This window comes from Liolophura sinensis, chromosome 9 (genome assembly GCF_032854445.1).
Source record: "Liolophura sinensis isolate JHLJ2023 chromosome 9, CUHK_Ljap_v2, whole genome shotgun sequence".
Classification (NCBI taxonomy): Eukaryota; Metazoa; Mollusca; class Polyplacophora; order Chitonida; family Chitonidae; genus Liolophura; species Liolophura sinensis.
Genome location: NC_088303.1, coordinates 20606808 through 20627737, shown reverse-complemented (window position 1 = coordinate 20627737; position 20930 = coordinate 20606808). Strand labels below are relative to the sequence as shown.

The window sequence follows — 20930 nt, the reverse complement described above, 5'->3', positions numbered from 1 at the left end:
TCGTGACTTTGAGTGTACAGGGTAGACTACTCGTGTTGACGCTATCTTGGCAGGTCAAATCACGCTCAAGCCTAATTTGATGGCGTGCTCCTTTTTCCTCGCAGCTCATAATAATTGAGCTTTTGTCATTGTTTTATACGTAGGTGTCAACTGAATAAGCATTGAGGTTTTGACTTGCTTGCACTAATGAAGGGTACAACATTTTAACTGTGCTAAAATGACGTAAACTTTATTTCTTGCCTTTCATTAACGTTATGATGTTAGGAGCCATTAAAGTCTGTTTTGAGATCAAAAGTTAATTATTTCGACTCTTTGAAATGGTTATCAATGATTTGTTGGATTCCTGATTCTGTTCAAGTGTCAAGTTCTATAACACGGTGTCATTAGCCAAGAGCTTTAAATTCAGTTTGTATTAGTATAGTAATATGAACAATCGTTGGTAAAATGTATGGAAGGCCGTAACTGCCACAATGCTCTATCGCGTCTATTTCTAATACTTAAATGTCGACTTTGTACACATAATACATAGAAACTGTAAGATTCTGTTTACCATTACTAGTGAACTTAACTATTTCTTTATGAAAAACTACGTTGAAAACAATATACTTGTTTTAATTATTTTATTGTTATTCATTAAAATTACACTCACCCCTTATTTGATGGCGTGCTGTTTTCCCTCGTCGATCATAATAACCTGCCCGGATAGCACAGTTGGTAGAGCGTCCGCTTCGGGCACCGGTAGATCCAGGATCAATCCTTGATCGTGTCACACCTAAGACTTTAAAAGAGGAAGTTGTAACTTCCTCGCTTGGCGTTCAGCATGAAGGGGATATCAGTATAATGGCTTACTTGCCTTCGGTAAGTCGTCTCAGTGAGGCAGCACTAAATAAAAGAGCGGTGGAAATCCGTCCTGCAAGGAGGCACATTACACGTACATGCACCCTAAGGATTCCTTCGTCGTCATATGACTGAAAATTTGTTTCGTACGACTCACTCGATCATAATAATTGAGCTTTGTCATTGTTTCATAGGAGATTGGTGTTCAGACAACAAGCGCGTACCAACTAACGGATTGATCCATATCAGTTCAAGCCTACTAGGCTACAGGTTGTACAAGGCTAAGGCTGTAGCTGGTGAGGTATACTAAAATGGCTGTGACTCACTGATCTTTTATAAGTGTGCAGATCAAGGCATGGTAGTTGATGAGACACCCAGACGTGTAGTGGCCTTCTGATTTGTGTGTGCAGGTCAAGACACTGTAGGTGTCCAGGTACACCGGTGTGGCTGGAATACATCGTTTTTGTAAGTGTGCATGGCTAGATCCTGTAGCGGGGTACACCGGTGTGGCTGTGTCACACTGATCTGTTATAAGTGTGGGCTAGATCCTGTAGCTGATGAGGTACACTGACGTAGCTGTGACACACGTCTCTTGTAAACGTGTAGAGGGCTTTAGGATATACCTGGTGAGGTAAACTGACGTGGCTGTGACACAAGTCTGTTGTATATATACGTGTACATGACTATAGGCTGTACCTGGTGAAGTAAGCTGACGTGGCTGTGACACACGTCTGTTGCATATATACGTGTACATGACTATAGGCTGTACCTGGTGAGGTACGCTGACGTGGCTGTGACACACGTCTGTTGCATATATATATATATATATATATATATATATATATATATATATATATATATATATATATATATATAACACTTTATTGTATATTTCGGCGACCATTCCTGAAAAATAGTCATTTGGGCAACCATTCTTTCATAAACTGATATATTCGATCACAATAAACATCTGTAGAACAAAAATTTTTTATTTTCATCTTAAACCATTTACACATCAAACAGCATAGAAAAATAATTCATCATCTATTAAATAACAAATATACACAATTCACTGCATATATCTGGTCACCCAAAAGTCAATGCGTCATTTAGGCGACCGCATATATGTCGCCCAAATGACATATTACCTTGTGCACAAACATTTTGGGCATTTAGGCGACCACATCTGTATATGTCGCCCAAATAACAAATTTTCATGTGATATTTTATCTATTATAAGACCTTGTGTTTAGGTGTTAATATGTCGCACAAATGACAAACTTTCATACCTTTTAAGACAATGTTGTATATATCAAAGTTGTTAGAAATATGGGATTCCCATAAACACCAAGAACCTTTGGAGAGAAATGTGTACCTTTTTAAAAGACCTGTGTAGATTTCCTAAAGCCACCACTTATTTGGAGTTATTTATCTTTACACCACTTTATTTATCTACGCTTCTTGTAAAGATGTATTCCCAACTATGCCAATTTTCATACCTTTTAAGACAATGTTGTATATATCAAAGTTGTTAGAAATATAGGATTCCCATAAACACCAAGAATGGTCGCCCAAAGTTAAGCTGGTCACCTAAATGACTTTTTATTTTAAAACGGTCGCCCAAGTACACAACATATACTTCATACACACAGTCAATCAGACGATCATATATGAGAATGTCGTGTATGACTATTTTTGGTTGACCAGTGTTTACACAGGGTCATTCAGACGGCCATATATGATAGAATGTCACGTCTGCTTTGGTCGACCTGTGTTTACACAGTGTCATTCAGACGACCGCATATAACAGAATGTCGTATATAACTACTTTTGGTCAACCAGTGTTTACACGGTGTCATTCAGACGATCACATAAAACAGAATGCTGTATATGTCTGCCTTTGGTAGACCATCTTTTACACAGTGTCATTCAGACGCCCCTAATGAGAATGTCGAATGTATTCCCATGGTAGACCAGTGTTTACACGGTGTCATTCAGGCGACCGCATATAACAGAATGTTGTACATGTCTGCCTTTGGTCGACTAATGTTTACACAGTGTCATTCAGACGACCCCATATAATATGTCTCCCTCCTTACAAATGTTGTCAAACCTATGAAATATGTCTGGCTAAAGTCGTAAACTCAACTGTGTTAACGAGAAGGTATTATATGGTAAGGGTGCAATCCTCTGATCCAGAGAAATCTGTAATTTTTTGTTGTCAGTTACTTGCGAAAGGTCGATTTCCTTTCGCAAGTAACTGACATGTCACAGTTGTGGACGGCAGGCTAACTAGTCGTAAAAGCATACACAAGAGAGGGGCGCCTATTACTAATAGCCTCCAAGCCCCAAGGGCAATTTTTTTGATTTTTGATTGCTGCTTAACATCAAACTATTTAAATTAATTGATGGCGGCCAGATTTTGTTGGTGTGGTGGAGGGAAGCAGCGTGGCCACGGTAAACCATCGACCTTTGGCGAGTAACTGGCAAACTCTCCCACATCTGACATATGCTCATACGAGGAAACTTGTAACTCCTCCCGATACGAGTGTATCTGACAGTGGTGAAAGGCTGGAGATGTGAAGTGAGCTCTTCCTGTAACATCATATACAACTATTTCCTGTTGACACCAAGGCCCTACAAACAACTGAACAATGACAGTGGTGAAAGGCTGGAGATGTGAAGTGAGCTCTTCCTGTAACATCATATACAACTATTTCCTGTTGACACCAAGGCCCCACAAACAACTGAACAATGATAACATTTAAAGTTTCCTGTTCGAGAGTGGGATGGAACCCACGTCTGGTGTGACCTATAATTGAACACGAAAAAGGGAGGCTTTCTATCAATTGTGAATAATAGGGATTTGGACCATCACCAAAATGCAATGAATTGGTACTAATAGCCCATTGTTCATAGGTTCACATTTCATACTAGCAACACAAGAGGTTATTGCTTCCTGTTTTCTAATCTAGAACAAAGTACACAATGTGTATCTTATTGAACATAGCTGCATTTATTGTCACTTTCATGATTCACAAAAACATGGGCATGGAGTGTGTACAAAGGTGATCCTATCTTAAATGCTCACAATTCAAGGTAATTTTCATGTGATACGTGAGGTTTTTTAATGGTGTTTGTGCCACATCTATGTATATTTCACTTTAGTACAGTCAGTGATTAAAATTATGAATCGAACAGAACAAGTAATGTTGTGGAATACAGAACCATATGTGGAGCTAAACCTGGTTATGTTACAGGACTCTCATCTAAAACATCAACTAATTCAACAATCTGCTATTAACTAACACATTCTACTCAGCATTTTGACATACAATTTAATTACACTCCTATATACATGATTGCAAAACATTTTTCAACCAGCCACACAATTTAATTTTGTTCGCTGACACCAAACCGTAAATCCATAATGATGAGCATGATCTTATGCTTACTTGGCCGACCTTTACTTACAACCTCATGCGGAAACAGAGTTAAAATGGAAGCCTCACTACACAAGCTCAAACTCAACAAAGCCTTTGAATGAAGATGACTGATATTCGTCTTGTTTTTTTTTTTGAAAATTGTGCCCAGCCATTGCGAAATATATGTAAAGACTGGACTGTGGCAATGGGTCTCTATTTTCACTACACACAACTACGCTGTCATTTCTTCTCAATCTCATCATTACTAGTCAAATAAGCAGTTTCCTCGATTGAATGTAATAAAATATTCGCTCAGAGAGATATTTCAAATGTGACTGAGAATCACAGAATGAGACTACATATTATTCTGCTACATACATGCATAGGCAACTACATGACATTCCAAACAGCAAACCAAAGAAATAACGTATTGAAATCAGACCACAGTTCACAATGTTACAGAGAGCATCTAATTAATTCATTATAATTTATGAAATTTTTAATGAATTAATGAATTTAATGATAAATAAATGACAAGAACAAACAAAAACAGACTGTGGTATAAACGAGATCATAAAGTTTCCACCCCTGAGTTTAAAAACCTTGTCTCTTTATTTATGATGAGTAATTACCGAGATATCGCAGTTCAAATTAAGTAACACGCACACTTCGAGAAAATCTTAAGTACTGCCATGATGATGTCAGATGAGCCAAGCAAATTCTAAATTTTAACCAAAAACGCGCAGCTTATTTGTACAACTCAGAAAGGCCAGTATAGTGAAGCTTTGTGAACCTAGTGACTAGGTTAACTACAAAAAGTTATATTTTTACCTTTACTCTGTGCTTATATTTCTCATTCATAACCTTGGCTTGATGGTTTGACAGGAAATGAGACAAACAGATTATCCTTCAGAAAAACGTTGATTTCTCTCTTTCCTGGGAATCCTTTTTAATTGTCACCCATATAACATTGAAGTGAGCCTTGACAATCCCTTCTTCACTTTCCTTCCATCTATGATAAACTCAGTCTGTTGGATGATAAGCTCGGTTTTCTGGATAAAAAGAAATCAACCTAACTATTACAAAACATACACACAAAATAAAAGTTAAAAATGTTCCGCAATCTCATACAATACCTGCTACTGTAAGCTATACATAAAACAAGTTTCAGTTTCAAGCACTAAGCTTTCCTATTAAAACCAGACATGCAAGAACCAGAAGTGAGTGGGCACACTTAATCCCATCAGCATTAAGTAATCAGTCTTCCAGCAACTTGCAGATGGTCGTGGATTTCCCCCGGGTTCTGCCTGGTTTACACCCACCATAATGATGGCCGCCATTGTGTAAGTGAAATATTCTTGAGTACGGCGTAAAACAGGAATCAAATAAATAAATAAATAAATAAATAAATTAAGTAATACAGCTGTGTGCAAACCCTACAGGTCTAGTGTTTCGGTCAAGTCTTTAGGAGACACAAAAAAGCTCAGTTTTTATTCTGTTACAAAGATACATGTCCAAACAGTTGTAAGATATACTTGATGCCATAAAAACAAGAAATTTAATCAATATAACCTCCATTTAAATAGGGTGTTGGTTCACGCCGAACTGAACACATATCCAAAATCTGAAGTGCCCATCTTGTCCTTCACATGGCTATTACAGTTGGTTGCCACAGAAACCAGAAATTTAAGCCAAATGACCCGAATTTATATAGGGTCTTAGTTCACCCTCAAATGATAATTTATCCCAATCAAAAGTTCCTATCTCAACTGATTTTTCGCTTCTATTCACAGCATGTCTTTGAAATGGCTATTATATTTCGTTGCCATAGAACCAGACATTTAATTGCAATGAACCCAATTTAAATAGGAAACCCTAAAGTGAATACGTTGACCCTTAACTGAGCACATCCAAAATTTGAAGTTCCTACCTCAAGGACATTTGCTCCTATAGTGAGGAAGTCATGCATATGAAATTGCCAGATTTCACTTGTGGCGTACATGTACCCATTGGTGTACATACCACTATCACTAGCTTCAGCTGATTCAGACTCTTCCTCTAGTTGTTAATGCTGTCTTCACTGTCAGGCCGATTATCTGTGTTATGTATGACTATTTAATGTTTTCATGTACTGTTAGTCTGCGGACCTTGGTGTTATATGTTATAAGCATAACAGGCCCTGTTATATATGTACAGCGCGAACCTGGCCGAAAGCACCGTGTTCAATGCTCTGTTTATTTAACTGGCTGTTCATTGGCTGTTAATTCTGTGTCTAAGAATAGTTGAATCCACCTGGCACGTATATAAGCCGTGTTTTCTGTGCAGAGGGGAGGATTTTTTGCTGCATCCACTGGGAGCCAGGAGAGTGTGAGACGCTCTCGTATCGAGTCCATTATTTTGATATGAGCTGGTGATGCCAGTTTCATTTGGGAGGACAGTTTTTTTATGCCGGCACCGTTTGTGTACCACAGTAGTACTGATGTCTGGTTTATGTGAATTTCTGCGGAAGTCACGTTTATTGGTGTTCGGATCTTTATTATGATTATACAGTGTGGACTGTGTAATTTGTTTAACACGCTGACCTCACCTGACCGACAAGGTCGTCAAGGACTCTAAACTGAAGTTTTCAGTTTTGCAAAGGACGTTCGTTCTGCCACAAGGTGACATTACTCTACGTCTCTGAACGGCTCGTTTGTGAGCTTCTGCGGGAGCTGTGACTGATCTGAAGTGGATTATACCTCCATGCCTGTATTTACCCTGTGTTGTGCTCTGCGGGTGTGACGTCATTCAAAGGCTTGACTGTTCCAGTTCTGTGTAACCTGTGTTCGTGTTCGCTAACCTGGCGAAGTACCTGTCTAGGACAATTTGTGACTTGTGTGAATTGTGTGTTTATCCCATGGTCTTTACAATTAGCACACTCTGTAATAACATAGTCCAGAACTCTTTAGGCCACTTCAAACTATTTGCAATTTTCTCAAAATGCAGAAAATACTTATCCACCTCTTTTTCCTGAAAGGATGGAACTAACCGAATGTATTTGGTCACATCAAATCCTGAATCCTGTCTACCGGAAGGACCCGGTTTCTCACCTCTCTCAACCTCTAACTTTTTCATTTGGAACTCCAATTCTCTTTCCCTCTCTCTTTCTTGCATTTCTCTCTCCTCTCTCTCTCTCTGCATTTTCAACTTTTCTAACTCTATCTCATGTTCCCTCTCTTTCTCTTGCCTCTCTCTCTCATGTTCCCTCTCTTTCTCTCTTTCCTCTTTCTCCAATCTCAACTTTAACTCAAACTGCTTAAACTTAAGCTCAGCATCAGACTGACCCTCGAACTCATAATCTGATAATGCAGAACTATCAAACTTGCCTATCTCCACTAAATGTTTCAACAAAGTATGCTGCATATCTCTTTTCCTCCATGAAGACTTTATGGACAAACCTAAAAATGTCCCTAACTTAACCAAGTCTTCCTTCTTTAAACTCTCAAAAACATCCTGATCGGGCGCATTAACAAACTGTTTAGGATCAAAATCTCCCATTGTAAATATTTAGCCACTGAATCATTCACCGTTAAAATTAAGCAATCGCTTCTCACTTGTGTTTAACTTCAAATATCCGGTGCAAAACAAAAGGGAAACAATCGGTTCCCGGACAAGCCCCCAATTTCTGTTACGGTATTGAAAACGGCAACAGAAAACAGACTCAGTGACTCAATATTACAATGTAAACAATGCTTTATATATAAAATGAGACGTACAGTTTTACAGACAGTTCAACAACAACAACAACATACACATCAGTATTACCGGTCTTTACAAGTTTCCAGTTCACCTTTGCATCCCAAGGAATGTATTCCAGGAAATCCAACGTAAAGACCATGGGATAAACACACAATTCACACAAGTCACAAATTGTCCTAGACAGGTACTTCGCCAGGTTAGCGAACACGAACACAGGTTACACAGAACTGGAACAGTCAAGCCTTTGAATGACGTCACACCCGCAGAGCACAACACAGGGTAAATACAGGCAAGGAGGCATTATTTGCGAGACTGTCCCAAGCCAATCTTACAGTAAATTTGGCCAAGTGTGAGTTTGGTTGTGCTTTTGTCACATATCTAGGGCATGTTGTCGGACAGGGTCAGGTAAAACCTGTTAATTCTAAAATCAGTGCTATCTCTTGTTTTCCAGTGCCAAGTTGTAAGAGAGAGTTAAAGCGTTTTTTGGGCATGGCAGGTTATTATCGAAAGTTCTGTAGGAACTTTTCATTTGTTAGTGAGCCACTAACTCAGCTGTTAAAGAAAGGTGCTAAATTCTTGTGGTCCATTGAGTGTCAGAGATCTTTTGATAGATTAAAGGCCATGCTAAGCAGCGGCCCCATACTTGTAGCACCTGATTTTAATTTACCATTTAAGCTAGCTGTTGATGCTAGTGATATATCTGCTGGGGCAGTTTTGTTACAAGAAAATGAAACAGATCACGTTGATCACCCTGTATGTTTTTTCTCTCGCAAATTTGACAAGTGCCAGAGAAATTATTCGACAATAGAAAAGGAATGTCTGTCCTTGATTCTAGCATTACAGCATTTTGAAGTATATGTGACTTCCTCAAGTTACCCCATTGTTGTGTATACAGATCACAATCCCTTAACCTTCTTGCACAAACTAAAAGGTAAAAACCGAAGATTGTTACGGTGGAGTTTGCTTTTGCAAGAATTTAATCTAGAGATTAGACACATAAAAGGGAAAGATAATGTGATTGCTGATTGTTTGTCACGTGTCTAGTTGGTTTTCTGCAGCTTTGTTTTTAAAGACTATGGTAAACGTTATTGTTATTCATAATTATGAATATGTTAAAGAAAGTTTTATGCAAAACTTTCTTTCCCTGAAGGGTGGGGGTGTTATGTATGACTATTTAATGTTTTCATGTACTGTTAGTCTGCGGACCTTGGTGTTATATGTTATAAGCATAACAGGCCCTGTTATATATGTACAGCGCGAACCTGGCCGAAAGCACCGTGTTCAATGCTCTGTTTATTTAACTGGCTGTTCATTGGCTGTTAATTCTGTGTCTAAGAATAGTTGAATCCACCTGGCACGTATATAAGCCGTGTTTTCTGTGCAGAGGGGAGGATTTTTTGCTGCATCCACTGGGAGCCAGGAGAGTGTGAGACGCTCTCGTATCGAGTCCATTATTTTGATATGAGCTGGTGATGCCAGTTTCATTTGGGAGGACAGTTTTTTTATGCCGGCACCGTTTGTGTACCACAGTAGTACTGATGTCTGGTTTATGTGAATTTCTGCGGAAGTCACGTTTATTGGTGTTCGGATCTTTATTATGATTATACAGTGTGGACTGTGTAATTTGTTTAACACGCTGACCTCACCTGACCGACAAGGTCGTCAAGGACTCTAAACTGAAGTTTTCAGTTTTGCAAAGGACGTTCGTTCTGCCACAAGGTGACATTACTCTACGTCTCTGAACGGCTCGTTTGTGAGCTTCTGCGGGAGCTGTGACTGATCTGAAGTGGATTATACCTCCATGCCTGTATTTACCCTGTGTTGTGCTCTGCGGGTGTGACGTCATTCAAAGGCTTGACTGTTCCAGTTCTGTGTAACCTGTGTTCGTGTTCGCTAACCTGGCGAAGTACCTGTCTAGGACAATTTGTGACTTGTGTGAATTGTGTGTTTATCCCATGGTCTTTACGTTGGATTTCCTGGAATACATTCCTTGGGATGCAAAGGTGAACTGGAAACTTGTAAAGACCGGTAATACTGATGTGTATGTTGTTGTTGTTGTTGAACTGTCTGTAAAACTGTACGTCTCATTTTATATATAAAGCATTGTTTACATTGTAATATTGAGTCACTGAGTCTGTTTTCTGTTGCCGTTTTCAATACCGTAACATCTGTCTTCTACAAAAAACATGAAAATTTGGTACACAGCATGGGAAAAGCGTGGAAAAGTAGAAACCTGTAGAAAAAATATAATTCTGATTTTTTATATACAGCTGAACTGTTCACTGTTTTACTGATAAATTCCTGACTGAGTTTATCTGCTTCAAAGGGATAGAAAAGAAACAGAACAGAAAAGTAATTGTATTGCTGTACATTCCCCTGTAACTGAATGTAATGAAAAGTGCAGATTAAAGTAATGTACATGTATCCTCAGCAATATATAGGAATACATGCTAATATAAAAACACTCACCTTTCTGACGTTGATGGGATGCAGCCATATGTTGCCTTGTCTCCATATTGCAGCTGTCGTCTGAATGAGCGACAGAAAGAAAAATAATAGTGTCATTTTTATCTTTGCATTTGATACTGAGTTAATTCCTATAAGCTTAGAAGCAAGATTTTCGATGTCTCTTATTTCACAAACAGTGAAAATACAACTGTGTACCAGTCGTACACACTAGTGTGTCACATATGCACATCCATATTATTTCGTTTATCAGTGCCACACAATTTCAAAGTTGAACGTACACAAGTCTGTGGATGTGTACATTTGTATACGGCTGTTTTGGAGAGTAAGAGGGAAAATATAGAAAAGCAGAGACATCACACTGATCTGCTTATGACCAAAACTTTTAGTATAAGTGTCTCACAGGTAAATAAGGAATCCAATAAAACTGATGAATGTCAACTGAAACTGGTACGGGATGCACATGCAAGGAAGACCAAATGCTTCCATGAAATTTATCAGTCAAAATATAAAATGTACCTTCTTTTAGTTTGAGACACATTTATAGCAGCTTTATTTCATGGGGAACTGCATTAGCTTACCTTAGACTTGCTATCACCCCTGTGATGTAACATAGTGGATACTTGTGCACAGCTCAATACTAGGTAAACCCTACTGGTTTTTTAGCATTGTTTAAAAAGCTATTTAATTCCAAACTAGGGGTCCAACATGTATTTTAGAAAGTATTCTCTGCACTTTGACTACAGCATTAACAGAATGGCATGAGGAAAATACACTGCTTTTAGTTGCAGAACTTACCATTCCGCTTTTCCACTGAAAGGGAAAAAAATCCAGCTAGGACCCCACATTCTTGTCTATGGAATTTTTCCCTTTCCACAGCTTCCGTTTTGCCAGCCTTTCAAAGACATACTCCAAAAGGAAATCTCTTTTGCAGAATTTAATTGATGTGAACACTCCTCCATTGCCTGAAATGTTAAACAAAGACCTTCAGAAAACTCAGAAGTCAAACCTGACATAAATCTTATAACTTATTTCAAAGATTTAAAATATGTCACTGAATAAGATTACTACTTCAGATCTTGGCTTTGAATATGTCAAATTGTGTTCACTTACATCATGTACAAATATTTCTGATTATTAATAATGCAAAACATGACTTAAAAATCTTCAATGAACAATTCAGATTGGATATTATGCTGAGGTCACCATGTCCTGCCCAGGCAAACACATACATCACACTTGCTAACTAAAGATCAATGTGAATATATTTGTAAAGCCTGGTCTAAATTCAACAGACTTCACCACTTTGTCCATCTGGTATGAATCTGGGATACAAATCATGCCCATATGAACAACACTGTGTTACAGGCAAAACAATATTATCCTCCCTCTAAATTAGCTGAGGCGTCCAAGTACAAAATCTGGCCATCAATGAATGATTTTTGCTTCATGCAACATTAATCATGACTTCAGGTATATGATATCTGAAATCAGATAAAAGCTGTGAAGGTGGAAACCAATTTACATACTGTGAAAACTTAAATCACATTTTCCTCCATTTTTATTCCTTAATTGTAAATAAAACACACTGTAACATAATACTAAATATAAAAACAAAGCACAACTCACCATTTAACTGATTGATAAATTTGACTTCCAGTCCATCTTTATCAAGGTTACAATTTATATAAAAAATACAATCCTCCATTGGATTTGCTTTACTCCTCCTGCTCAGTTACTGTTTGAAAAAAAAATTAATAAATTTTATAAAGTACCCATGGTATGTACTAAGTTTTTAATAATAACTACATAATAGGAGACCAATGTACTGTAAAAAAGAAATTCCAAAACACTGGTAAGAATTATATGTTTTAAGAGTTTTTACATTGATTTAGCAATGTGACAAGGTCTCAAATTAGCTTTAAAAAGTTGACGAATTAAATATGAAGTCTAATTTTAATCACCAGTGAAATTACCCTATGTTCAGGATAGATTTTCAGCAGGCTTGATTTTATCTGCACCTCTGAAGTTCTGTGTCCGAGAATGGGATTGAAGCCACAACCCATGTGACCTATGATTGAAAGACTAGCGCCTTAATCAAGAAGCCAGGGGTCGGTTAGCGTGCTAGCGCAGCGTAATGACCCAGGAGCCTCTCACCAATGCGGTCGCTGTGAGTTCAAGTCCAGCTCATGCTGGTTTCCTCTCCGGCCGTAAGTGGGAAGGTCTGCCAGCAACCTGCGGATGGTCGTGGGTTCCCCCTGGGCTCTGCCCGGTTTCCACCCACCATAATGCTGGCCGCCGTCGTATAAGTGAAATATTCTTGAGTACAGCGTAAAACACCAATCAAAAAAAAAAAAAAAAAAAAAAAAAGAAGCCAGGGCCCGCTCCTCAATTTGGATCTTGAAATGACTGACATACATATTCATAACGTGTAACATTAATAGTATGGTTTGCAAATATTTACCATTTTTCCCTCTGCTCAACATCTTTCAATCTGCAAACAGAAAGTTATTTTTAATTACTCCACCCAAGCACAAAAATATACCATATAAAAGCCGATAAACCTTAATGTGGTTCTAGACTAGGGATGACAACAAATTTATGCAGGATTCCCTGCCATTGTTTTAATGATTTTCATGTGCAGCAAATACATGGAAGTCAAACCATCATGCACCATTAATTTTCAGTCAACATGTTAAGTCATATCTGCTGACATTTCTAGGCATATGTACACTAAACAAAACACCATAAAAAACACTGTATTACCAGTCCTAACATTTGCAAAAAGGGGTTAGGTGGCTGGAGGCAACAGTGGTGAATATGCATCATTTTGTAGAATCATTTAGATCTATTGGCTTGTTTCTTTCTATGTGATAAACTGACAAAAGGCAATAACTAAAACGTAGGCCTAATGTCGGCAGAATTACTTCAACTTTCATGTGGCTGTTAATGTTGCGGTTAGCGGTAGGTTGTAGGGAATAGGTTGCTGTCTTTTGATGCCTAGCATTAAAAATGCGATTGATAGGTTAGCAACCCACAAATACAATAGCTCCCCAGAAATTGATTAATTGACTGAGTGACTTTATTTAACAAATTTTCATGCTAAGGAACCGAAAGACAATGACATAGCATAAATGAAATGCGGAGACAGCAACTTATTCCCTACAAACTCCCATGTGCTAGTTTCAGCATGCCCTTTTCGCTTGTTGTTGTTGTTGTTGGGACGTCGCGGGAATGTGATTCGCAGATTGTGAAGCAATTAACCGTTTAACTGTCTACAATAAAAACAAGTACACCTGTTCCTAATTTGTAAAAAGCTTTACAATCATACGGTTTTCAAACAATTTTAAGTAGTTATACAGAGTAACACTTAAACGGCTTACCTTAGATCATTCTTTCGCGATCCAAACCAACAGTACTCGTCAGCCTACATCCACGAGGGGAACGGAAGTACATCCACCAGGAGAACGGACATCCATCAGGAGGACGTTGCAGTGCGCATGACCATACATATGGCGCGAAATGCAAAGTGGTGGGGCATAGTTACACATTTGTGTTCGGTAAAAAGACATACGGATTATATCACCGTATATCTGACACCATTAACTTAAATTTTATTTACTACAGTGCTTCTCCAAATTATCGAACTATCGACAACAGATGATGAGTAAGACAAGGTATGTTATAAATTATCGGTATAAATTATCAAACTACCGACGACAGATGATGAATAAGACAAGGTATTCTAGGCCTATATCATAAGGATACAACAGCCCAAGGCCTCTCCAGACCCGTTTTCCCGACATGGGGTTCATAGGCCTATAGGACTATACAATATACAGGTACTTGGTATTTAACTTATTTAACTTCCTGCAGGTATAAAATACAACATCCACGAGGAGGACGGTGGCTTATTTAATTCCCTGCAGGTATAAAATACAACATCCACGAGGAGGACGGTGGCTTATTTAACTTCCTGCAGGTATAAAATACAACATCCACGAGGAGGACGGTGGATTTTTTAACTTCCTGCAGGTATAAAATACACATCCACGAGGAGGACGGTGGTTAATTTACCTTCCTGTAGGTATAAAGTACAACATCCACGAGGAGGACGGTGGCTAATTTAACTTCCTGTAGGTATAAAATACAACATCCACGAGGAGGACGGTGGCTAATTTAACTTCCTGCAGGTATAAAGTACAACATCCACGAGGAGGATGGTGGCTACTTTACCTTTCTCCAGGTATAAAGTACAACATCCACGAGGAGGACGGTGGCTAATTTAACTTCCTGCAGGTATAAAGTACAACATCCACGTGGAGGACGGTGGCTAATTTACCTTTCTCCAGGTACAAAGTACAACATCCACGATGAGGACGGTGGCTAATTTAACTTCCTGCAGGTATAAAGCACAACATCCACGAGGAGAACGGCGGCTATTTAAACTTTCTCCAGGTATAAAGTACAACATCCACGAGGAGGACGGTGGCTAATTTACCTTCATATAGGTATAAAGTACAACATCCACGAGGAGGACGGTGGCTACTTTACCTTTCTCCAGGTATAAAGTAGGCCTACAACATCCACGAGGAGGACGGTGGCTAATTTACCTTTCTCCAGGTATAAAGTACAACATCCACGAGGAGGACGGTGGCTAATTTAACTTCCTGCAGGTATAAAGTACAACATCCACGAGGAGGACGGTGGCTACTTTACCTTTCTGCAGGAATAAAGTACAACATCCACGAGGAGGACGGTGGCTAATTTACCTTTCTCCAGGTACAAAGTACAACATCCACGAGGAGGACGGTGGCTAATTTAATTTCCTGCAGGTATAAAATACAACATCCACGAGGAGGACGGTGGCTAATTTACCTTTCTCCAGGTATAAAGTACAACATCCACGAGGAGGACGGTGGCTAATTTACCTTTCTCCAGGTATAAAGTACAACATCCACGAGGAGGATGGTGGCTAATTTAACTTCCTGCAGGTATAAAATACAACATCCACGAGGAGGACGGTGGCTTATTTAACTTCCTGCAGGTATAAAGTACAACATCCACGAGGAGGACGGTGGCTAATTTACCTTTCTCCAGGTATAAAGTACAACATCCACGAGGAGGACGGTGGCTAATTTACCTTTCTCAAGGTATAAAGTACAACATCCACGAGGAGGACGGTGGCTAATTTACCTTCATATAGGTATAAAGTACAACATCCATGAGGAGGACAGTGGCTACTTTACCTTTCTCCAGGTATAAAGTACAGCATCCACGAGGAGGACGGTGGCTAATTTATCTTCCTATAGGTATAGAGTACAACATCCACGAGGTGGACGGTGGCTTTTTTACATCCCTATAAGTATAAGGTACAACATCCACGAGGAGGACGGTGGCTAATTTACATCCCTATAGGGTTAAAGTACAACATCCACGAGGAGGACGGTGGCTTTTTTACATCCCTATAAGTATAAGGTACAACATCCACGAGGAGGACGGTGGCTAATTTACATCCCTATAGGGTTAAAGTACAACATCCACGATGAGGACGGTGCCTAATTTATCTTCCTATAGGTATAAGATACAACATGCACGAGGAGGACGGTCAGTAATTTAAGTTCCTATAAGTTTAAAGTACAAAATCCATGAGGAGGACGGTGGCTAATTTACATTCCTGTAGGTATAAAGTACAACATCCACGAGGAGGACGGTGGCTAATTTAACTTCCTGTAGGTATAAAGTACAACATCCACGAGGAGGACGGTGGCTAATTTACCTTCCTGCAGGTATAAAGTACAACATCAATGAGGAGGACGATGACTAATTTATGTTGCTATAGGTATGAAGTACAACATCCATAAGGAGGACAGTGGTTAATTGACGTTTTTACAGGTATCAGGTACAAAATCTACGAGGAGGACGGTGACTAATTTACCATCCTTTTTCTCCGCAGATGGGAAAAGCCCAACACGAACGAGAACAAACCGATTTTGCCTTTCTCTACATGTACGTAGATGAGAAAATTATTATAGAGCCTTAGAATATAATCCTCGAATCACAGAATATGAGAAATCCAGTGACCACCAATTCCGGACAGTTGAATAAAAAAGTCAACAACCACATTCTGGTTTAAATATATGTATTTTATGGAGCCCTCGCGCAGTGCCATAACCCATCCCCATGGAGAGTTTGCCAACAGAAACTCTAATTCAACAAGTTCCTTTCCCTAAAACTGGTTACAACATTGTATTCATCGGGTTTGCAAAAACCTTTACAGAAAAACTATTATAAACTGAAGAACGCTTTACTGAGATGTAAGGATAAAAGTTGTGTTTTAATACATATGCTGCAGTACCCTAGGCAATTTTATTAGTGTATTAACTCTCTTGTACATTCTAAGATTCTATACATGTGTAAGTGAGGCAATGAATGGTATGGTGGTGGAATGGAAAATACATTATTGGTGTAGGCTATATGTACAAGGCATATAGCCATGATACAATGATAACGATGATATAAAATACACATTGTCAACTCATCAGTCATCTATTATTTACATACACAGCATGCCAGTTACGATTCAGTACTGCTGATTAAGCGGTGTGCTCTTAATTGTTCACTTTTTTTAAGTGCCGTGTGAAACGATGAATGTTCAGTTTGACAGCATCTTCGTCTTGCTTCTGGTAAAGATATGTGCAGTTTGTTGGATACAAGTAGTGCGACTACATCCCGAACCAAAGCTTCCTTACATCTCCTATTCCTGACTGTCCCTTCGTACCTACAAAGAAAAAATGTGAACAGAATGCAATCCTGTTAAAGGCTTCCTATTCATTTGTAAAAGACTGAAATCTGGAAATGTATATAGATTGCTACTAATTAAACATATATGCCTGCACACTTTTTAGCAAGTCATGCGCGGAACAAAATTATGAAATTATAATGATAAATAATTAAACACACATCTACATGTAAATGACTATTTGATGACTGCAATATTCTTAGTTACTTTCCTCCTTTTTATGGCTTTAGTCTTGTCAAATGTTTATACACATTTGAACAGTCTGTATATAGATAACTTGAAAGCTGGAAAGCCATTCCGATACTACTCCATGCATAACTGGAGCCAAAATAGCCATATCTAATCATACCAAAAAATAAAAACAAATAGATAAAATACAAGGTAAATACAAACCCATCCACATTTAAAATCTTCTGAATTCGCTCGGCTCCTAATAGCTGGACTAGCTTGTGTACAAGTGCTTTAACTCTTATAGAGTGGAGCCCAAAAGTATGTTCTCTTGGACTTTAGTATCCGTTAATCCACAGGCTGATGGTTCCCCACGTCCACTTTCAGAAGTATTGGCGATCTCTTCATTCGTCTCGCCATGTTCATACTCCCAGTCGACAACAATTTCAGATCAAACAGGCGTCTGGATGGTGTCATCCGTGAGTGTGGGTTGTACAGCTTCGGTTAGATATTTCTGACAGACCTGTCCAAATTGATTGTAGAACAATCCCTGTCCAAATCTTGTCGTTTGTTTACGAAGGAGTTCTCGGTTTCATCTGACGTTTCTGAGCTGTATTATGAGTCGAAAAAGAAAAATATGTTTGACCGGGGACATGTTATTTAAATAATAGATGTCCCGTTTCAGAGAGCTGAAGAGTTGCTCCACCGCTTGGGTGTCATTGATTCCACTAAGCTCAGGCAGCAGGGAAGACCGTCAGAGTATCTCTTGCCTGCTCTTACAGTTTTCTTGGTGGAACCAGTCTATGAGCGCATAGTGTACGTCAGATCGTGTGACGGGGTTTTTGTTCGATTCGACACAGTCGGGGGAAAAATGGGATTTGTCAGAAATTCGGCCCCGCAATCCAGCTCTCTTTTTTCGGCTCTTGCAATGTTTAAATCTGTATCAGGTGCCAGTCTTCCTTCGTTTGGGGAATAAAAATGTGGAATTATTTTGTTGGCCTGTCTTGCCAGTAGATACGCTATGTCGCAGATGGTGATATTAGGTCGATGTTTCATAGATCTTTCAATGTCGAGATAATCCCTTGAACTTTCAGACCGCAGCAAGCTTTTAATGGCATGAACAACACCGTGATGGCAACAACCAACCGCCCATCCTCCTAGAAGAATAAAGAACGTATTTAAGGATAATAAACTTCTTGATGGCTGAGTGATTTTAAGCGTCACAGCCAAAGAGAACGATTTAATAAATACAATGACAGTTTAACTGATGTTGTATCACCTAAAAATGCTCATGTGAGGAAACCTGCCATGTTTATATTTGGCCATATCTAATTGAGTTTATGCGGTTCACTCCAGGTGATCATATCAACAGAGTACCCTTCTGCTTTAACACCCACTTCACGACACATTTTTCGGATTGTCGACACCCTGTCAAAAGATATGAGAATTTTTTGGTTTGAGCTGTGTTGAAGCTTTTGTGTTCATCATTATTTCTTTACAGTCTTTATAAATATGGTCGTGGGTTTCCCCCGGGATCTGCCCATAATGCTGGCCGCCGTCAGCATAAGTGAAATATTCTTGAGTACGGCGTGAAACACCAATCAAATAAATAACTAAATCTTCATAATACTATTCCACCCTATATATCCGCGAAATTTAAATGCAGCGAATTTGTTTTCGAAGCAAATGACCGAAAATTAATGTCAGAGAAAAAAGGCATTTGCATCATACAGATAAACGTTGAGAGAATATAGGATAAAATATCCCCAGATAAGTACATGCACTTTGAAGTAAGTGCAAATACCCTTAACTCTTAAACGTTCTCTTTTCACGTGAGTGCATACAGTAAATTGTTATTACATCCTACACTGGAAATACCTTTTCATCCTTTAACATGTTCATGATGGTTTCTTCTGGCATCGGTTCGGACACGGGGTCTTCATTATCCTTGTTTATACTTTGAGAACATTTCTTTATTTCCGTGTTGTAAATCAAGTCACCACTGCGAGAGTTTTCGCCAATCCAAGGACTCCAAAACTCGTAGGACGGAGTTATGGTATTTTGTTCTGAAGCAAGGGAGAACAACCTGTTAGTAGTTAACCTCATTTGCTAATCACCTGGCCCCTGTTCCACAAAGCAGTCGTAAACTAGGTTGATTGTAACTACCATGACAACTCATGTTAACGAGATAGGTAGCTATGGTAGTTACAATCAGCTTAGCCTACGTTTGCTTTGGGCCCTGTTCCACAAAGCAGCCTTATTCTAAGCTGATTATAACTACCATGACAACCCATGTAAAAGAGATGGGCAGCCATGTTAGTTACAATAACCTTCGCCTACGATTGCTTTGTGGGACAGGGTCGAGATCAATCATTGCTTTCAGTTGAAAATACACACTGTCTTACATTTTCGGACTGGAAGATTGTATCGTGAAAGGTCTTTAAATTTAGACGTAGAGCTTCACTAGTTGTGCAGTAAATTTTGTAGTCTAAAATTTGACTACCTTTAGCATATTGATATCTTACCCGGTCGAGTGCCAGGGTTTCTTACGCTGTTCTCAACTGCAGACCAGAAAGCCTTAGCATCAACCGTGTCAGAAACTTCACCAGACGGAATGGACAAATCAGACACGGAAAGATAACAAAGTGACGTCGTTATTGACTTATAGTTGAGTGTGTAGCATTTTCATGTGACCACAAAACCATAACAGATGTATATCACTGAATAACTTGTACTTCATTTGCGTGTTGGTACATATATACATCTACCTCCACCTTCATGACGTGTAAAGTATCTGCCCTTACCTATGGCAAGCCATTTCGGCCTAATTCAGATATCTTGAATTTATTTCAAGATATCTTGAATTAATTTTCAGATATCTGCAATTCATTTCTAGATTTCTTAAATAGCAGCCTTGTGTTAATATATAGATCATGTATTTCACATATCTGAAAATCCTTTCCAGACATCAAAAATTCTTTTGAACATATCTCGGAATAAAAAACAAGGATGCACATAACCGTAAAAGAGCCACAGAAATTGCGCCAAAATGTACAAAATGCAATAACTCCTCCCTGAGCGGAAACAGAATTAGTACAGATCTGCTCATGCGCACTGCAAGCCATCATGGCTGATCGTGGTGATATAATTAAGGAGCATACATTTTGTTCACATAAATAACCAGACAAATGTAGGGCACCTATCACAAAGAGACTTCCAGATATATCAAATTGACATCTATTTAATAGATCTTGAATTCATTTTGTTATATCTGAAATGCTTTTTGTGATATATGCAGCACGAAATTTATTTTAGATATCTTAAAATGAATTTCAGATGTCTGAAAATGATTTCCAGATATGTCCAAATGAACTCAAGATATCTGAAATGAATTCAAGACATCTTGACTGAATTCAAAATGTCTTAAATAAATGCTCTAAGGCCGGAACGGCTTGCCATAATAAGTAACAGTAAGATATGTCGGAAATTTTGAC

At 38.8% G+C, this 20930-nt stretch overlaps 1 protein-coding gene across 4 annotated transcripts; it reads right to left on the bottom strand.

Moving 5' to 3' along the window:
• Positions 1–3832: 3832 nt before the first annotated feature.
• LOC135474989 (RNA-binding protein 25-like) lies at positions 3833–13895 on the bottom strand. Of its 4 annotated transcripts, XR_010445017.1 has the most exons (6): positions 13850–13895; positions 12931–12960; positions 12096–12204; positions 11265–11431; positions 10470–10529; positions 3833–5314 (listed from the first exon to the last, which is right to left on the bottom strand). XR_010445017.1 is itself a non-coding variant. In XM_064754710.1 (2 exons), exon 1 carries the CDS (start codon positions 7797–7799, stop codon positions 7152–7154), a length of 648 nt encoding a protein of 215 aa, XP_064610780.1. In that variant the 5' UTR covers positions 7800–8251; the 3' UTR covers positions 3833–5334; positions 6285–7151. The 4 variants fall into 4 exon arrangements, 2 of the variants coding, with proteins under 2 accessions (XP_064610780.1, XP_064610779.1); XR_010445018.1 differs by lacking the exons at positions 10470–10529; positions 11265–11431; positions 12096–12204; positions 12931–12960; positions 13850–13895 and adding an exon at positions 6193–6324; XM_064754710.1 differs by lacking the exons at positions 10470–10529; positions 11265–11431; positions 12096–12204; positions 12931–12960; positions 13850–13895 and adding an exon at positions 6285–8251 and having other exon boundaries at positions 3833–5334.
• Between the last annotated feature and the right edge of the window lie 7035 nt (positions 13896–20930).

Bases quoted from the DNA above. Each gene is read 5' to 3' on its own strand.
- LOC135474989 (XM_064754710.1), bottom strand. From the start codon at position 7,799: ATGGGAGATTTTGATCCTAAACAGTTTGTTAATGCGCCCGATCAGGAT.